The sequence below is a fragment of the Pseudonaja textilis genome, chromosome 16 (genome assembly GCF_049901715.1).
Source record: "Pseudonaja textilis isolate UNSWEBS1 chromosome 16, rPseTex1.2, whole genome shotgun sequence".
In the NCBI taxonomy this organism is placed as follows: Eukaryota; Metazoa; Chordata; class Lepidosauria; order Squamata; family Elapidae; genus Pseudonaja; species Pseudonaja textilis.
In genome coordinates this window covers 916,651-936,967 of record NC_142005.1, presented here as the reverse complement: position 1 = coordinate 936,967, position 20,317 = coordinate 916,651, and the positions used below count along the sequence as shown (strand labels likewise).

Below are 20,317 nucleotides of genomic sequence, written 5' to 3'. Positions count from 1 at the left end.
TGTTTGTGCCCTCTGGACACACCGGGTGTGGATGGGGACTGGTGGCTCTGAGCCTGTCTTAGGTGCTGCTGGATTCTGAGGGTGTGTTTTTCCCCAGGACGGTTGAGTTTTCTTCCTCTTGAGGGTGGGCCTTTCTGTGTGGTGCCCATGTTGTTTGGGGGGGAAGCTGTGCGTGTGTGTGCTCCCTTTGAGTGTTTGTTGGGGTGGGGTGGTGAGTTTTTGTTCAGTGTGGGAGGCCGTTCCTCCACCTTCCAGACTGAACGTAGGAAGGCCGAGTGCTCCCGTTAGAAATCTTTTTAAAAGTACCATGATTTCTGCCTCCTTGGTCGCTTGCACACCTTTACCTGCCCTTCTTCCATTCTTTCTCCTTCCTCTTGCATGCCAGCACCTCCTCTCCGTGCCCCCCCGCCCGCCCCCCCTCATCCCACCTAACACGCATGGGGGAACCTTTCTCCTTGCCTCTCCCTGCCTTGCACGGCTTCTGTTTCCATCTGATTTCTCTCTGCCAATCTCTTCTTCTTCTTCTTCTCCTCCTCCTCCTTCTTCTTCTTCACTCTCTCTCTCTCTCTGTCTTTCTTTCTGACAATTAATTAAATAATTAATGGAGAGACATAATGAATGCTAGCTGGTAATTAGCTCCTGTTGTACTAATAGTATACTAATTAAAGACTGTGTTGATTGTTCCTACTAACTGCCATTTCTGTGTCTGAACTTTTAAGTTTGTCTGAGGAGACTGCCCCAGGTTTTTTTTTTCTTCTTAACTCGGACCTCCCTTTCCTCTTCCTCTTCCTTTTCCTCTTCCTCTTCCTCCTCGTCTTCCTCTCCTCCTGCTTCCCTCCCCTTCAGAGGGCAAACGTAGGACATGCCTACATGGCTCTCAAATGGGGGGCATGTGATTCACTTAAGAAAGGTGGCAAGGGAAGTTGTACAATGGGGCCAAGCTCCCTTAACCAATTTCTCCCCTAGCTCCGTTGTGGTCGTAAGACGAGGACTACCTCTATTTCTAGCATAGGGGAAGCCCCCAGGGTTTTTGGTCCAAGCCCCCTCCTGGGTGGAAATGGCTTGGACCTCATCCCTGGAAGCCGTGCAAAGCTTTGCCTGGATGGCTGGGCCAGAAGGCGAGAGAATGGGGCCCGCTTCAGCTTCCTTTTCCGCCTGCCCCCCAAAATAATTTCCATGCTCAGCCCAAAAGACCGGCGTTGATTCCCAGGTAGGGGAGGGCTTTTTGGTCCAGCTCTGGGGGCAAAATTAAAATGAGAAATTAAGACTCCAGAGGCGTGGGGGGGGGGATCTCCAAAGCAGGGTCTCCTCAAACTCTGCAAAGAACCAAGGACGCCGATGGAAGACCTCCCCTCTCAAAACACGGGGGCTGCCTTCTTCCAACACAGCAGCAGCAGCTGCCCCACATTCAAAGCTCTGCTTCTTTTAAGCTTAGGAATCGTGGTTTGTTGGTTCTGGCTTTGCACGGTCGGTCAAATTCAGCCCATTTGAGTGAGTTTAGGAGTCATGAATTTAAGGGTCTCCCACTTGTGGGGTAATTCCCACCCAGCGGTCAGTTGCTTTCTGACCATTCAGTTGTTCCTGGCCACCAAGAGGTCAGCCATACATGATCTAGCTAGCCCTTCTCTAGAGAGAGAAAGTTAGCATCTGTTCCTATCTCTGGCGTTGAGGGGGAACAAGCTAGAATCTATGGTTGGATGGGCCTTTAGAGGTCACGTAGACCAGGGTCTCCAGCTGTGGCAAATTATGCCTTGTGGACTTCAACTCCCAGGATTCCTCAGCCTGAGGAATTCTGGGAGTTGAAGTCCACCAGGCGTAAAGTTGCCAAGCTTGGAGACCCTTGACGTAGACTAACTTTTGTCCCCTCCCAGCTGTTTCCCCCACCCCCGCAGTCATTTTCTCTTCCACCCCTCCCCCACCTCTCTGCCTTCTAACCTTGTTTGCATGTTGAATTGACTAATTACTAATGAGACCCTGCCTCCTTCCCCCCTTTCTCTTCCATCCTCCCCTTCCTTCATTGCTTGGATTGGAAAGAAGACCCCCCTCCTCCCCCCTTGAAATGCCCCAACAGGCTCAGCTCCCCCACCAACGGGTCTGCTGCCCCCTTTCTTGGCTTTGCCCAGGACGGGCAGCCCCAAAAAACCAAAACAAAACGGAATTGCAAGGAGACATCTACACAGTCTCTCTTTCTTTCTCTCTCTCTCTCTTTGTATTTCCCAAAACTTGCCCTGTTCTGCACAAGCCTTGATGGTTCAGAAAACAATATATCAACGGGGATGAAGGGGACAGAGGTGGGAAGGTGGACGGTACAGGGACAACATTGACTTCTCCAGGATGCGCTTGTCCATTTCACTAAAGCTGAGATGTTTTTAAGACCCCGGTGGGGATGTTAGCACCCTCTGCCCCTCCCATGGTCTCATTTTAATGTCTTAAATCTGCTCCCAAACAATCGGACGATCGAATTGAATTGCTCAGATTTTGGTCCAGAGCTTGCTCAGCACTGCCTACTGCTGGAAGATTTGGTTGAGTGCACGCTTTCCTCGGAGACAAGGTGATTAAGACCTGCTCCAAAATGTTTTAATTTTGGTGTATCCCTGTGTCTGATGTGCTAAAACTTTTTTGATCTTTGGACCGACTGTCAAATATCGGAAAGGTGGCAGGACTCGAGATCGGTTTCCTGGCTGGATTGTTCTGTGCTCCTCACCTTCTGCTACCTGACAACGATGCCTTCAAAGGATCTTGGGCGTGAGTGACAGCCATTGGGAGATGCACAGTTCATTTTGAGAATGGAGTCCTCTTCGTGGCGCAAAAGACATGCATATCGGAAGGAAACTTAACACTGAAGCGAAATGTTTCTACCCCTTATCATGATTTCAAACGAAAAAGGGAAAGAACGGATAAGAAAGGGGAATCTTGCCATTCCTCTTGGCTATTCACCTCTTATTTTGAGATACGGAATGCAAACTTAGCTTGTTCTTAGATGTCCTTTTCCTAGTTTGGAAGGAAAATCAGCCACAGAGGGAATAATACGGAGTCAGTTTACGTGGAGAAAGATCAGACCCAGGAGGGTTTGTGAGCAATGGAAAAAATGAAAAATTTTAGGACGTGTTGACTTGTTCTGTGAGTAAAACACCAACACTGCACTGGTACAATACGTGCGCCCAAGATTCAAAGCTTTGGTTTCCAGGAGCTCATCAATGGAATTCAAAGATAGTTCCATTCTCCCAAGCTTCCTTCTTTCCAGCAGAATACTAGTGTATGTAGGGGGAAATTATTTAGATTTTCTACAGTGAAGTAAGCGGGTTTCACAAATTCTGAACAATCCAGGGCAGATCATCCAGGATTTCCCAATAGATCCTAGCTCCAGGGTCCTGTTTTCAGCAGCAACAAGCGGTTTATCAGAGAAAGCAGGATCTAGAAAGCAAAGTCCGTATTTTTAAGGTAGCATCTAATATTTAGAGGGCTAAAAGGTCTTGGAACTGTTGAGGTTTCACCCCCCCACCCCCCCCAAAACCAGTTCCAAGCAGTTTTAAGCAGGGTGGATTTCATCTCCCAAATTTTCTTAGCCGCCTTGCTGGCTGGGGAATTCTGGGAGTTGAAGTCCACCCAACTTAAAATTACCAAGAGCGAAAAACATTCTAGATTCAAGCCAGCTCAGAGGTCATGAAGTCTGCAAACTTTTAGATGTACAAATCTCTTCAAATAACATGTAACACAGATTAGAGAGACGGGGAAGCCAAATTTTGATCTGAAGCCTATATATACCTAGTTCTCCAATTATGAGGTGAAAGTCATAATGGTCAGGTGATTGACCCGATCTTAAAACCATTTTTGCCACGGCCATTAAGCGAACACAGCAGTCATTAAGCCCCTAGAACCAGAAACAGTGGTTTTCGGCTAAATTGTCTTAAAAAGCAGTCATGTGACTACAGGAGGCTGCAAGCAGCCATAAATGGGCTTGTATTGCCTAGTATTTGAAGTGCGATAATGTGACCGTGTAGGAAAAGGGGGAAACCATTGAAACCTTGGACCTGATCGTAAATTCCCTTGTAATTTGTCTGTTGTAATTTCAAACTGTGGCTAGCAACCAGTTGTAAGTCAAGGAGTCTGATACAGATACAAATTAACAGAGTTCGAAGGGATCTTATCTAGTCCAACCTCCCACCCAAGCAGGAGACCCTATACCATTTCTGACATAGGGCAGCCCAGTCTCTTCTTGGAAGCCTCCAGGGATGAAGCTCCCACAACTTCCGAAGGCAACTTCTGTTCCGTGGGTTGATTGTTCTCACTCAGGAAATTCCTCCTTATTTCCAGGTTGAATCTCTCCTTGATCGATTTCCATCCATTATTCCTTGTCTGGCCTTCTAGTGCTTTGGAAAATTGCTTGACCTCTGTACTTAAGAGTCTTGGTGGAATTTGAGAAGAGAAAGCGGAAATTCCAGTTAAGCTTTCTCATGATGCCAAGGCTTGCCCAAGAATTTCTTGGGGAAAGAAACAAGCAAATAGTCTTTGAGTCCTCCATTCCTAGGGACACAAAATCCTGCTTTATTCAAACCCCTTCCAGACTGGGTTCCAACATTAAACAATGGTTTACTTAAACCATGTTTATTAAGTAAGCAGAATGCTTAGTGCTCTTATGGCATACTCAGGTGGACAGCATAGTTTACAAACCACTATGGGATTCAGATAGTGTAAAAGTCTGATTCTCCAAGGTTGAAATGTTAAATTTAGATTTTTCAAGTCCAGCGCTGAAATGTGCTGTACCAGATTGGACCAGATGGAAACCAGGGGTGGGATTCTACCGGTTCGCACCTATTCGCTAGAACCGGTTGTTAACATTCTAAGCAGTTCGGAGAACCGGTTGTTAGAAGAAATTACTGGGCTAATCCTGTAAGGAAGGCAGGAAGGAAACATTCTGGGGTTGCTTACAGAAACTGCCTCTCCGTTAACCCTTATTACATTCTTGGCAGGACTAGACTTCCGGTCTCTGGAACTTCTCTGGAGTTTTTTTCCCCTCTTTTGCTGGCATTTTGCTTGTGTGGAGTGACCATTCAAAGTCACAATGGCACTGAAAAAAGTGACTTATGACTATTTTTCGCACTTACGACTGTTGCAGCATTGCCACAGCCATGAGAGGCCAGGCGAGGAGATGCGTGCCTCGATGTGAGTGATATTGAGTTGGCCACGCCCAGCCAATAACATGACCTCCAAGCCATGTCCACCCAGTCACATGACCACCAAGCCACGCCCACCACCCAAGCCACGCCCACAGAACTGGTTGTTAGAAAATTTGAATCCCATCCCTGATGGAAACCACCAACAGGGATACAAGCAGAGCTCAACTTAAGACATTTGTTTAATGATCATTTGAAGTTACAACGACATTGAGAAAAGTGACTTGCGATCTCTCCTCGCAGTTACAACATCCCCATAGTCATGTGATCAAACTTTGGTTGCTTAGTAACCAACATATGTTTACAAGAGTTGGACTGTCCCAAGGTCATGGGATGGCCGTTTGCGATTTGGCTAGCTGGCTTCCGACGAATAAAACCAAGGGGAGGAAAGCCAGTTTCACTTAACGACTGCATGATTCAGTTAACAACTGCGGTGATTCACTTAACAACCAAAAGGTGGTAGCATTGGGTGCAACTTGCTTAGCGATGGAAATTCTGGCCCCGATTATGGTTGTAAGTCGAGGACCATCTGCATTTCCGAAATGCAAGTTGGGGAGTTTTTCAATTTCCTAGAAACTCCCCCAGCCCCCCCTAAACCTGGTGCTTTGCAGCTGTTTTGGAATTCTCAGCCACCTGTTGACTTGGCAAGTTGGAGAACTATAATTCCAGCTCACCTAGAAAGCACCTGGTTGGGGAAGCAAGTGCCTTTCAGTCTGGACCACTTGGAGGGGACCCCCGTCCTGTTTAGTGGCTTTGTGTGATCGCAAAAGAGGGAAGCAGCCTCTGCGAGGGGAAGGCCTCCTTTGGCGTCCGTCTGTATGCTGGCTCCAGAGATGCCGGCGCTTCATTAGCGAAAGCCCCAGTGTATTTAAAAGGCAATTAATGCAAACTGGAATACATAAATGCCTTCCCCGTTTGCGAACTGTCGAGAAACAGGAAATAGCCAAGGGAAAGGAAGAAAAAAAAAGCACCCAGCAAGGTCAATTCAAAGATTGTGCAAGATTTTCAGACTTCCCTAGAACTTATCATATCAAGTGGCCCTCTGGAAGGACAGCTCTGTCCTGGCCAATCCTGGGACTTGGGTCAGACTGTCGTAGAGCAAGAAATCTCACGGCCAGATTTTAGACTGGGAGGAATTCCCTTTCTCCCCTGGAAGGCAAGAGGGAGAAGAATCGACCAGTACAGCAGCTTTCCTTCAGGAGCTGTGGGTGGGATCCACCCCTTGTGGATCATCACTGGAGGCTTTTAAGAAGAGGCTGGACAACAATTTGTCTGAAATAGTATAGCGTCTTCTTCTTGAACAGGGGGGTTGGACTAGAAGACCTCTGAGGTTCCTTCCAATGCTGTTATTCTGTAAGGCTGCGGTGAACAAGTTCCATGTTTCTGCCAAGAAAATGCACAACCTGTCCATGAAGCCACCAGAAGTTGCATTCGACTCTGAGGGGACTTTTACTAATTGTGTCAACCTTGTGTGAGGAAAACCACAGAGCCCTGCAGCCTCTCCAGGACTAGTAAGAATATTATTGGAGAAACTTCTGGGCGGTTGTTGAAACGTGCAGTGTGACACAGGAGCCTCTACATTTGTTAGCCTTGAGATATAGGTAGATAACGTAAGTTAGAAAGGTTGAAAGATGGGTAGGTAAGTAGGTAGATAGAGTGATAGAGTTATAGATAGATAGTGATAATTAGAGTGACAGATAGACAGACAGACAGAGCAAGCCCTAGTGGCACAGTGGTTAGAATGCAGTTTTGCAGGCTAACTCTGCACACTGCCAGCAGTTCAATCCTGACCAGCTCAAGGTTGACTCAGCCTTCTGTCTTTCCGAGGTGGGTCAAATGAGGACCCAGATTGTTGGGGGCAAGAGGCTGACTCTGTAAACTGCTTAGAGAGGGCTGTGAAGCACTGTGAAGTGTGATGTAAGTTTAAGTGTTAGTGATAGCTAGATAGATATCAACAGATGAAATCTTGTTCAGAAAAGATTTATTAGACAGCCATGGAGAAAGAAACACGAATACCCAAAACTGTGGCATGTTTTAAAATTGTTTAAAGTTGGCATGATTTAAATACTTAACCCAGCCCTTGCCTTAAAGGTACTTATGAATGTGCTGAACTACATCATCCATCATCCTCACACATCATGCGGGTGATTGGGTTATAATCCACCACATCGAGAATTATTTATTGAAGGAAGGCTAGTTAGGTAAATTGGAAATGAGTTAGTCAGCTAAACGCATACACTCATTCACACAATGCATTAAACCCAGATTAGCAAAATACAGTTGCTATTCTTATGAGCGCTCGTAAGACACACGAAAAGGTCAGGAAAGGTCCAAACAGCTACAGCTTGCTAAACTTAATTACCAGGGAGGGGGTTAGCATATTGTGAGAACCCACATATTCTGTTTTCTTCTAATGCGCAGTATAACAGATTGGAAGGGACTTGGAAGGTCTTTCATTTCAGAGGAGCGACTCTCCGGTCTCTCCTTAGAAACCTCCAGTGATGGAGCAGCCACAACTTCTCAAGTCAGCTTCTGTTCCACTGGTTCATGGTTCTCACTGTCAGGAAATTTCTCCTTAGTTCTAGGTTGCTTCTCCCCTTGAGAGCCATCTTGCGGTTCAGTAGGATTCACAAAGGGGACAGGGACCCAACCCAGCCAAACTGCTGCGCCGTGCAAATTTGGCCAGAACATAATGTGCTTCTCAGACACAGAACAGGGAAGGAGATGTCCCTGCATTTGGGCTAAATGTCTTCTGACCTCCTGACCAGACTTATCTGTCTATTCCAGAACCAAGATAAATTGATTAATTCCGGTAAGTGGATCAGTGTTTTTCAACCCTGGCCACTTGAAAACATGTGGACTTCGATTCCCAGAAATCCCTAGCCATCTGGCTGGGGAATTCCGGGAGTGGAAGTCCACCCATCTTAAAGTTGCCAGGGTTGAGAAATGCTGAATTGAATGGTGCAAGTTTTAAGGGGTTGGCAATTTCCCCATCTGCCTGTGATGGCCAGGTTTCAGCTGGATTTGCAAAACATCCAAATCTGGGTTAAAATGAATAGGGAGAGGGAATGGGAGTGGAATAAGAGTCAAGAACAGAGCTGGAAGCGACCTTGGAGGTCTTCTAGTCCAGGTTAGCTCATTTCTGATTGGTCCTGTTGCAAGAACTGCAGCCCTTCCATTTAGTTTACTTGTTTGTGCATCATCACCTGTCCTATCAACGTAACCGAGTTTTTAAAGAGTTAGTGTGAATCTTCGATGTAAAGCCAACCAACGAATCAGTCAGGGAGGAATCTACATTTTTTCCCCTCTAAATATCAGTAAGCACCCCTTGTGGAGCTGGCCCCCCTCCCCAAATTCCTCCTTGGGTGTGGCTCTTTGTTAAGATGTCATGAGAAATGTAGTACAGGTAATCCTGCATTTGCAATCCTTTGCTTAGCAATTGTTTGAAATTACAGCAGTGCTGACCTATCCTGGCACATGCAGTGCTGCACCTCCACTCTCACCTGATCAACTGGCAGGTATGTAGAATGGTTGTTGCATCCTGTTTCTGCATCCTGTTTCAGCAACGGGGGAAGCCAGATTCATTTAACAACTGCGGTGGTTCACTTAACAACTGTGGCAAAAAGTTCATAAAACTGGGCGTGACTCACTTGAACAAGTGTCTTGCTTAGCAGTGCAAATTCTGGTCCCAATTGCAGCCGTAAATCGAGGACTATCTGTAGGATTGCCTCACTTAGCAACCTTCGTTCAGTTTCTGTCCTCTTTTCTGAACCAAAACCATGCTGGAGTCACTGCGTCCTTCAAAAAAGTACAAACTTAAAGAGGTCTAATTAACACCTGACAGCTCTTTAAACAAAAACTACTCTGGAATTACATGGATGGAGGCCCATCTACGTGTCCAAGGATAAGGTTGCAGGATGCAGTCTGAGTCTGTCAGTGGGACAGAGGTTTTGTCTTTCGAGCTTTCCGTCTCAAGGATGGGCTCCGACATGAGTCCGAAGGCTAAACCTCTGGACACAGATTGGATCCTGCAAAAATTACATGATTTCTCAGATAAAGGAGTCCTTAGACAGCACATCAGCATAAAAGCCCAAATAAATGCATCAGTAACTATCAAGGTGAAAGAAATTCCATTTTAAGAACATGCTGTAAATTTTCTTCCAGTGCAATTAACTGGATAAGAGGCGCTAATGGTGCTCTGCCACTCTCTCTCTCTTTCCCAGCCCTTGGTATGATTCCTCTTCTAGGCAGAATAGAATCAGCCCCAAAGTTACGGATTCCTTGGTCTGTGGTGCTTCCTCCTTGGCTGGAAAGTTTAAACCACTTGGCAACTTTAAGACTTGTGGACTTCAAGAATTCCTGAGCTAACATGACTGAAAGAGGAATTCTGGGAGTTGAAGTCCACAAGTCTTAAAGCTGTCAAGTTTGAAGACCCCTGGTTTAAACAGAGACTGGCCATCTGCTGAGAGTGTTGTGGTGTCAGATTCCTGAGCTGGCTAGGGGTTGGACTGGATGATCTCCAAGGTGCCTTCTGACCATTCCAGACAAATGGCTGTCCAGTCTCCTCTTAAAAGTGATGCATCCAGAACTTCTGGAGACAACTCGTACCACCGATCCATTCTTTTCACTGTTTCTCTTTAGTTCTAGGTTGCTTCTCTCCTTGTTTTCTTCCCATGGCCCTAGAAGCGTGTGACCATATCTCTTTAATCTTCTCCAGATGGCCAACTCCACCGCTTTCTTCCCACAGAGCTTGTCCTTGTGACCTAGCTCTAAATCTCTTCCACTTTTCTCCAAATCCTTCCTAAAGTTTGATGTGTGGATCAAGAGACAAAATTCAAGTCGGGCTCAGACAGATGTAGAATAAAGCAGAATTATTTCTTCCTTTAAATTGAAAAATGATGCATCTGCTGACACTTTCAATTATCTTCATCTTCTTGCAGCCCATCAACTCAAGTTGCAGGCAACTAACATTCCAAATCATTTTTACAAGTACAATTCTCAAGCTGGCTCTTTCCTCAGCCTCAACCTCTCCCTTAAGAGTCCTTCTTTCCTAAGCGAAGCCAGTTAAATGCACAGTGTTGCATTTGTCTCTGTTAAATATTATTTTTTGAATGCTGTTTCCATCTTCAGGCATATTAGCATTCCCTTCCATTGTCTGTAGCAAGAAACCTACAAGTTACCTTCCTCTTTGCAAGCCCATTTCATCCAGCTGCTTCCTGGTCTGAACCAGGAATGATCCAAGGCCGGCTGCTGAATACAATAGCCATAGAATTAGAAATAGCACTTAGACTTATATACCACTTTTATATACCACAGTGCTTCACAGCCCCCTCTAAGTAGTTTACAGCAGTGGGCCGTGAGAAAATTTTGGTGGGCCACAAAGGAATCTCACCCCAGAGCACCTGCCCGAAAGCAATTAATCCAGGCTGCGCAGAAACACAAGGCTGCGCTGCCCACATGACCCGCGGGAACCCTCTGCCTGCTAAATTGCTATTTTTCCTTTTTTTTCCTGACCATCAGCTGTTCTGCTGTGCCGGGAGATTTAGATTAGCTAGAAAGCAGGAAATGGTTGGATTTCTTGCTTTCTAGCTAGTCCTTAGATCTTCGGCTCTGCTTTTAAGCACAGCCGAATCTCCCTTAGGACTGAAGGTTCTACTATTCAGTGCAGACTCACGGCAAGCAAATTTTATGTGACAGACTCAGGTAGCCGATGGCAGATAGATCTCTGTATGTGTGATTCTGTGAGCAACTCAATCTGCCTGCCTGCTTTGCCTGACTTTGGGTAAAAGTTGCTCTTTTTTTATAAAAAAATTAAATATTTATATAAATATTTATAATATTTACATACAAGCCATGTCCAGCCAGTCACATGACCACTAAGCCACATCCACAAATTAGGCCACACCCACAGAACCAGTTAGTGGTCCCTGGGATTTAAAATTATGAGTTTGGTGGTCCCCGCGGTCCAAAAGGTTGGTGACCCCTGGTTTACAGAATCAGCCTCTTGCCCCAACAATCTGGGTCCTCATTTTACAGACTTTGGAAGGATGGAAGGCTGAGTCAACCTTGAGCTGGTTAGGATTGAACTGCTGGCAATGGACAGAGTTAGCCTGCAATCCTACATTCTAACCGGAAGGAAGGAAGGAAAAAATAGCAATAGCACTTATATACTGCTTCGTAGTGCTTTACAGCCCTCTCTAAAGTGGTTTATAGAGTCAGCCTCTTGCCCCCAACATTCTGGGTCCTCATTTTACCCACCTCGGAAGGGCGGAAGGCTGAGTCAACCTTGAGCCGGTCAGGATTGAACAGCTGGCAGTCAGCAGAATTAGCCTGCAATACTGCATTCTAATCTCTGCACCACCACAGCTAATAACAGTAGCACTTAGACTTATCTACCACTTCCCAGTGCTTCCCAGCCCTCTCTAAGTGGTTTACAGCCTCTTGCCCCTCCCCCAACAACCTGGGCCCTCATTTTACCGAAGGGATGGTAAGCTGAGTCAATGTTGAATCCCATAAGGATCGAACTCCAGGCTGTGAGCAGAGTTAACCTGCATTCTAACTGGCTCCATCTGCAACTTTGCCAGCCAGCTTCAGACCAAAACACAAAAAGTCAACGGGAAGCCAAATTCATTGAACAAAAACACGATTACTTAACAACAGCAGTGATTGACTTCACCCAAATAATAATAATAATAATAATAATAATAATAATAATAATCATCATCATCATCATCATCATCATCATAATCATAATAATCATAATAATAATAATAATAAAGTGTGCCTCACTGAATAACTGTCTTGTTTAGCAACAGAAAATTATGGTCCTATGCTGAGGACTACCTCTATCCAAATCTCAGGAATTCAAGTCCCTTCTTTTCCTGGGGATTTACTTACTTACTTACTTACTTACTTACTTACTTACTTACTTACTTACTTACTTATTTATTTATTTATTTAAGGCAGCCCTGAGAGCAAATGCGTTTTGGGAAAGAGCCAGGCAGCCCTTGAGAATCCTGCCTGCCAAACGTTCCCCTCTTTTGTTTTTCAAATTAAAAACAAACCAGGAAGCAGACAAACGCAGAACCCCCCCCCCCAGGCCCCCCCTTGGCCGTCCAGCCTTTGGAAGCTGGAAACCACAACTATTGAGCCTCCCTGCATTTCCGCGGGCTGCAGCAAAGCTTACGCCACCCCAAATGGCTTGCGGTTGGGTTGCCAGCCGACCCGAGTCAAGCCAATCTCCTCGCTATAAATAAAAGATAGAAGCCAACAACGGCAACAATGGGGGTAAAACAACAGACGAGCAAGGATGTCGGCTTTTTTTTCCCCCTGGAGGCAGCTTCTCCATCATTCCAGCTGAGGACCTGCTTTCTAAACAGAGGGCGGGTATTCTTTGTTGATACGGGCAGTCCTCCAGTTGCAACAGTTCACTTAGCGACCGTTTGAAGTTACAATGTCACTGAAAAAAGTGACTTACGAACATTCTTCACATTTACGGTCATTGTGGTGTCCCCGTAGTTACGTGATCAAAATTCAGACGCTTGGCAATTGATTCATATTTATGACGGTCGCAGTGTTCCGGGGCCCCGCGATCGCCTCCCTTTTGCTACCTTCTGATAAGTAAAGTCAACGTGGAAGCCCGATTCGCTTAGCAACCACGTTACTCACTTAACAAACTACAGTGATTCCACTTAACAACGGTGACAAGAAAGGTGGTTAAATTGGGGCAAAGCTTGCTTAATAACAGTCTCACTTGGGCTCGATTGTGGTCGTAAGTTGAGGACTATCTATACATACCTGGGATTCCCAAAGAGTTTTCTCGTTTGCCTGCTTGCTTGTCTGTTTTTAAGTGCCAAGTCTTCTTTTTTTTCCCAGTAAAATCAGCTTTTTGGGGAGAAGAGGGTAGAATATCCTGCCAGAATTCCTTTTTGGCAACTGATGCTTTCAAGTGGGAGATTTTTCCTCATCTGCCCTACAGCCCCGATCTTCCACCAAGCGAAAGCATTCAGGACTTCTCGAGTGCCGTAGTTCGGCCATCTTTAGACTTAATGCACCATTGGCACACTCCACCTTCAGTGATGATGTTGTCCCCGTACACTTCACACAGTTGCCGAAAATTTTCAATCGGTTTATGTTTTTTTGCCAACAGAAACCTTATCACTGATCGCACCTCACAACTCGCGGGATTTTCAATTGCAGCACACATTTCAAACGTTTGCTGTGAAATAACGAGCAACGATACGAACCTCCCACTAGCACAACTAGATGCAGACTGAGCAGTGGACGCACAGACCAAAGATGGCCGCGCTAGCCCCTTCTTGCTACAGACGAAAACATAATCTATTTTGTGGATAGCCCTCGTAGGTAGGTAGGTAGGTACGTAGGTAGGTAGGTAAGTAGATAGATAGATAGATAGATAGATAGATAGATAGATAGATAGATAGATAGACAGACAGACAGACAGACAGACAGACAGACAGACAGACAGACAGACAGATAATGGATGGATCAAGAGAGATAAGTAGGTAAATGACAGCTATAGGTAGGCAGATATATGATAGATAGATAGATAGATAGATAGATAGATAGATAGATAGATAGATAGATAGATAGATAGATAATGGATGGATCGAGAGGTAGGTAGGTAAATGATAGATATAGGTAGGTGGGTAAGGTAGGTAGAGAGAGAGATAGGTAAATGATAGCTATAGGTAGGCAGGTAGATGATAGAGATAGATAGATAGATAGATAGATAGATAGATAGATAGATAGATAGATAGATAGATAGATAGATAGATAGACAATACACAATACAGAAGCCTGATGATAGCAGATGAGATTCTGCCAAAACGTTGCTACAACTTTAAAAGCACAACTATAATGACGTGGGAAAATACCCGAACAAAGCTGAATGCCATAGATATAGGTAGGTAGATAGATAAATGGATAGGTAGATAGATAGATAGATAGATAGATAGATAGATAGATAGATAATGTTAGAGTACCTGAAGACAATATAACTGACCAATCCCTTGGCTCTAAACATGTGTACAGATAGTCCTTGATTTACAACAGTTCATTTAGTGACCATTTGAAGTTACAACAGTAGTGAAAAAAGTTACTTATGACCATTTTTCACACTTATGACCATTGCAGCATCCTCATAATTTAACAATTGCAGTGATTCACTTAACAACAGTGCCAAGAAAAATTGCAAAATGAGATAAAGCTAACTTAACAAAGTTCTCACTTAACATAAATTCAGTTGTGGTTGTAAGTTGAGGACGACCTATATTTATATTTAATTTGTTCAATTTAGGCACCACCCAAGTCCAAGCCGGCTCTGGGCGTCATCCAATAAAACAAAACAGAAAAAAAAATCAGTACAATACTGATAAAAAGGATACAGGATTGCTCGTGTTGAAAATTTTTCTCAAGCCACCGAGAGGATCTGAAAGGCTTACTAGGAAGCTGCCTTTCAGCTGGTGGCCGATCTTGGAGTTTTAAAGGCCTCCTGTGAGTGCCTTCACAAAATGGCCACCCTCCTTTGGATCCCCCTTTTTCTGAAAGTGAATTCACGCGGCTGTTCCCTGGCATCTAAGCCTCTCCGCAAGGCTCCCTGGAGTCCAACTAACTATTTCTTCTCCTGGGTAGTTGGGCATGTTGCTCACCAACCCTCAGGGCACAACAACCCGTCATTTTTATTTTCTAAAATGGCTTTTAGGCCCTGTCTCTGGAAATAAATCATGATACAGAAAGCAGGCACTTGCCCTGTTTGGAATTTTCTTTTTTTTTTTTTTTTACAAATTTTATTCAGTTTTTCACATTAAAAACAAAAATCTCTTTTTAGTGGACAACATATTTCCGGGTCATCACCTTTACATACAAATATGACAGCAATTATACATTCATATATGCATACTTAATTCTATTATTACCTTTTCCATTCCAAATTTTCAGTAAGGAGAGAAGCAAACACATTAATTCTAGCCTCTTTCATTAATCTCAGTCGAAATATCTTTGTGTTTCATTTCAATTATTTCAAATATAATCCTTTAATATTTATTTTAATAATAAAGATAAACAAGATGTGTTTGAATAATAATAATAATAAAGGTTACCAATGTCTCTCCTTGCTTTTAATAGTCTATATTAACTTATTAATTTAGTTGGTTCTTTAGTCTGTCATATTCCTTTTCCATTACACATTCTTTTTATAAATTCTAGATTAATACAAATTTTAACACTAAAGAAAAAAAACAAGTATAGGTTTCCCCCCTTTTACTGCTTTGAGTGTGACACCTCAATGATTAAAATATACCTTTATTCCCTCATCCTCATTCCCAATAAACCATTATTTTTAAGAAGTTACAATAATAATCATTACATCTTTTCATTTGGATTCCGCAGCATATTTCCCCCCCTTAATTTTTAATAAGAGTTATCAGTATCCATATTACCCTATTTTCTAAATATTTTTAATTGCAGAAATATTCTTATTACACCTTGTCACCCTGCAGAATCCCTTTTTTAATTCATCAACCATTATCTCTGAAAAAACCATTTCTTTTCAACATTTTACTGTTTCCTTATTTCTTTATTTCATGTACATGTTTCTTACTGCTTCTCCTCCCCCTCTTTTCCCCATATCTTTTCTCATTCCAGTTTATATCCTTCTCTTTCTTAATATCTTCCTTTCCCCTTTTCTGTTGGGTCTGTCTGCCTTTCCCGACTTCACAGGTATTCCCCCTTTTGATTGCCTTCTTAAATTTCAACTTTTTAACCTTCTTTCTTTCCCCACTTCTTTGTAGCATTCTTTGTATTAATTGTCTATTTAAAATGCCTTCTCCTTGAGTCGACTCCTCCTCCTCTGAAGCTCTTTCTTCTTGTTCTTCAATCGCCATTTCCATTTTTTCTAACACAGAGCAAAGTGATCCGCCTCTTTCCTGTAGTAATTCTCTCATATTTTTAAGTTCCATTTTTAATTCCCGAAGAGATATCATCATTACACATTCTTATATTTTATGATCGTTAAAGTCCACAAAAAAAAAACCACCTTTTACTTTCCTTCTTTCTTCTTTCAGTTTTCTAAAGTTCTCAGTTATTCCAGCCCAGGGTCTATACCAAAAACATCAATCAATCCCAGTCAGTCTTTCCTTGCTTTTTTCTTTATTCTGGTTCTGCTTTCACCTTCTAAGATTCTTACTTTGTTTCAATATTTCTTTAAAGTTATATCCACACAAGTTCATTCAGAAACAGGATGCTTTCCCTTTTGTTTGAGCTCAAGTTTTTGTCAAAAGGTGGCACTTTCCATTATACAAAGTCTTCACCTTTTTCTCCTATTTTTTTATTTAGGGTTTTTCGAACCTCAATATTCCAGCACAGTCCAGTCTCCAATTTGTAAACTTTATTATTATTATTATTTGACAGTCTTAAGTCCAGCTTTATTTTATGCCTGTTTATTGCCAAAATATTTTAGTCCAATTTAATTAAATCTTTAGTTCCAGCTTCTTCCTTTCCTGGTTCGAAGCCCCACTTAGCCATCAAAAATATTTTCTTATTTTTTTTCCTGTCCCTTTGTAATTTTGCCGCTCACTTTTCTTTTTTAAAAAATTCCATGTTACCTTAATCCCGGGGTACTTTTGTTTAGTTGTATTGCCCCAGTTCAGATGTTATCCACCTCTTTCTTCCCTCCTGCACAAATCTTAATCCAGCTGAGTCCTCCTCTTCGGGGTGGCCATTTTAAACCACCACTGCAGTCGTCTTCGGGGGGAAAAAGACCAAGCCCGGAGGGGAGATGCAGCTCCCCTCAACCTGGCTTGTGGCTTCCCCTTACTCCACCGCCCCTCCAAAGCAGCTTCAGCCCCTAATCGTAATAATTGGGGCTCTCCAACAAAAGAGCACAGAGCATAGCTGCAGAGAGTCGCGATCTATGATCCGTCAGTGAGGAGGCTCTGCCTTCTTTCCGAAAGTTTTTTTTTTTTTACATTGCTAGGTTCAGAAGTTAGCAACTTCTCAGAAGCATCACAATCACTACAGTTTATGTTCTTGGCTCTGCAATTATGGCTGACATCCATCCTAGTCTGTCAGGAATAGCCAACATCCTAGAAGATAGGCTCAAGATCCCGATGGATCTTGACAGACTTGAACACTGAGCTCTATCTAACAAAATGAAATTCAGTGTAGAGAAAAGTCCTATGTTTAGGCAAGAAAAACCAAAAGCACACATACAGAGTGGGTGAAACCAGGCCCAATAGCAGGAACTGGGAGAGGGATCTTGGAGTCTTAGTGGACAACCAGCTAAATAGGAGCCAGCTGTGTGCAGCAGCCGCCAAAAAAGCCAATGCAATCCTAAACTGCATTAACAGAGGGATACAATCGAGATCAAGGGAGGTACTAATCCCACTCTATAAAGCCTTAGTAAGGCCACACCTAGAGTACTGCATCCAGTTTTGGTCACCACACTATTAAAAAGATGTTGAGGCTCTAGAAAGAGTGCAGAGAAGAGCAACCAGGATGATGAGGGGACTGGAGGCTGAAACATACGATGAACAGTTGCAGGAACTGGGCCTGGCTAGTCTAGTGAAGGGAAGAGAGGATAGCATCTTCCAGTATTTGAGGGGCTACCCCAGAGAGAAGGAAGGAGGTCAAGCTATTTTCTAAAGCACCTGAAGGCCAGACAAGGAATAATAATGGATGGAAACTGATCAAGGAGAGATTCAACCTGGAAATAAGGAGAAATTTTTCTGACAGTGAGAGCAATCAGCCCATGGAACAGAAGTTGCCTTCGGAAGTTGTGGGAGCTTTCAAGAGAAGACTGGACTGCCATCTGTCAGAAATGGTGTAGGGTCTCCTGCTTGGGCAGGGGGTTGGACTAGATGACCTACAAGGTCCCTTCCAACTCTGTTAATTTGTATCTGTATCTAGTAACCAGCAAAGAAGAAAACGACAAAGAGAACACAGATGAGGGGTGGGCAGATGCCAGACACCCCCACCCCCGGGAGGGGCCTGGGATTTCCACCCCATCCGTCCTAAACCCAGGTTAACAAATTGCAGCTCCAGTGTTTTACGAAACGTCCGACGCCCAAACAAGCGATGGGGCTGGTCTGGTTTCCATGACAGATTGAAGGGAGAGTTGGGTTCCCGCAAGATGCTCAGGTTCAGACGAGCCAAGCGTTCACCGAAGCCTAGCGTGTTGTGCGAACCTAGCTGCTAAAAGTGTCCCGAAGGTTGTCGGCAGCGGAGAAACCAGGAACTTCACGGGCTCCAGCCAAGCAAAGCCACTCTTCTTCTGCAGGTATAAGCGTCCCTTTGGCCTCGTCTGTGTCTCGCCTGCTCCCCAAATTTGGATTTCTCCCCTCCGGCTCTACATGCTCCCCTCCCCACAACAGCCGCGGGAAAGGGCAGCCCTCGGTTGGCCAGGCCAACTTGCAACTCGCCGGAGCATCGGGCAGCGGGCATGCTGAGAACACAGAGCCTGTGTGGGGGTGGGTCGCTTAGCCTAGACATGGTGCTCAGATCCCCTTCTGGACCATCAAGTCTTGTGCAGATGTTCTCCCCGTGACAGCTGCTCTGTCTGTCCGTCTTCCCTCCCCTTCGCCCAAACACCCCACCCGAGGGTGGAAAAAAATACCGTGGCATTTCTCCGAAGAGACAACCAGACCAGAAAATAAGTTTGGCAGCCCCATTTCCCGAGCCCTCACCCCCCTTCTCCCATCAGTCCCCTGGTTGGTTAACACTCTGTTGTCTCCTTGTCTCCCCCCACCCCCTCCCCCTCCCCACAACCCCTGCACTCACGACGGACAGGTGACTATCTCCGTGGACGGAATCCTGACCACCACCGGATACACCCAAGAGGACTATACCATGCTGGGGTCGGACGACTTCTTCTATATCGGAGGGAGTCCCAACACGGCGGACCTGCCCGGATCCCCCGTCAGCAACAATTTTATGGGATGCCTCAAGGATGTGAGTTGCCGGGGGGGGGGATGGTTGGGACCAGGTGGGACGGGGAGGAAGGCTGAACTTAGCGCTGAAGGGGAGGAAGGTTGAGGGCGCGTCTCCTCCCCTCAACCTGTCCGTTCCCCACATTTCTTAACATGGTGGTGGTTGTTTTTAATTTCACCAATATGTCACAAAGGTGCCTTATTTCAAGAGGCAACTAGACTTTCTGTTTTTTCTTCATTTTGCTTCACATCCAAGAAGCTTCTTCAGTTCTGACTGGATGGTGGGGAAGGGAAGGATTGATCCTCCTTGCAGACAGCTGGTCATTTGCATCCTTTTAGAGAGCCGTCGAGGCCACGTGGAGGTTTGTCTGTAGTGCAAAGGGGCGTGGAGCCTTCTTGGAACTGCTGAAAGGAGCTGGGTTGTAGACTGGAGATGGACAACGCCTCCTTCCCTCTCTGTTGAGGGAGGGCTGTTTAAATTTGGACTTAGGTGGCCTCTTCGACCCCTCTTTCAAACCAGCGGTCCTCTCTGTGCCAATTTTTTAACTTTATTTAATTTATTAGATTTGTATTGCCGCCGATTTGCCAAGGCGACTTTGCTGTCTTCAAATGCAGATGGACTACTCAATCTAATCCTGATGGGTTTGTTCTCCTATGTTGTGCCACACATTTGTGAAGTGGTGTTTCCACTTCACAACATATAGATCTGCATGTGGCTCACTGCGTCTACCACTAATACTGTTTTTATCACTTTCATGCGTTGTTGGCCCAGCGTTGCCTTCGTGAGACGGGCAGCCTTTATAAATCCATTTAACATGTAAAGTTTCTAGTCCTCGTGGTCTTGGGAGCTAGGAATTCTGGGAGCAATCACTTCCCTACCTTTGGAGGACACTGGGTGGGCTGGTTTATAGGCAACCCAAGTCTCCTTCTGTGTGCTTGTGGTTGTCCAAGCTAAGAAGTCCCCTGGGACAGGATGATGGTTCATTTAGTGAGGGAGTTTGTTCAGGTAAGATGTGCAGCTGTGAGACGGACTCGGAGGAAGAACCACACACAAGACAACGGTAAGATAAAAGGAACCTGAGCCTGGACCAGAACTGCACAGATCCTCAACTTACAAACATTCATTTAGCAACCAATAGCACTGAATAAAGTTGAGTTATGACTGGTCCTCACACTTACAACCATTGCGCATTGCCA

The 20,317-nt window shown here is 44.7% G+C and overlaps 1 protein-coding gene across 25 annotated transcripts in view; it reads left to right on the top strand.

The window, feature by feature from the left end:
• The window catches only part of NRXN2 (neurexin 2), a 336,628-nt gene that overhangs the window by 108,761 nt on the left and 207,550 nt on the right, over positions 1-20,317 (top strand). For all 25 annotated transcript variants that reach the window (XM_087913745.1, XM_087913733.1, XM_087913746.1 and 22 more), the window contains one exon: positions 18,981-19,142. In XM_087913745.1, the coding sequence (XP_087769871.1) occupies positions 18,981-19,142 (162 nt within the window). The remainder of the gene's footprint in view (positions 1-18,980; positions 19,143-20,317) is intronic.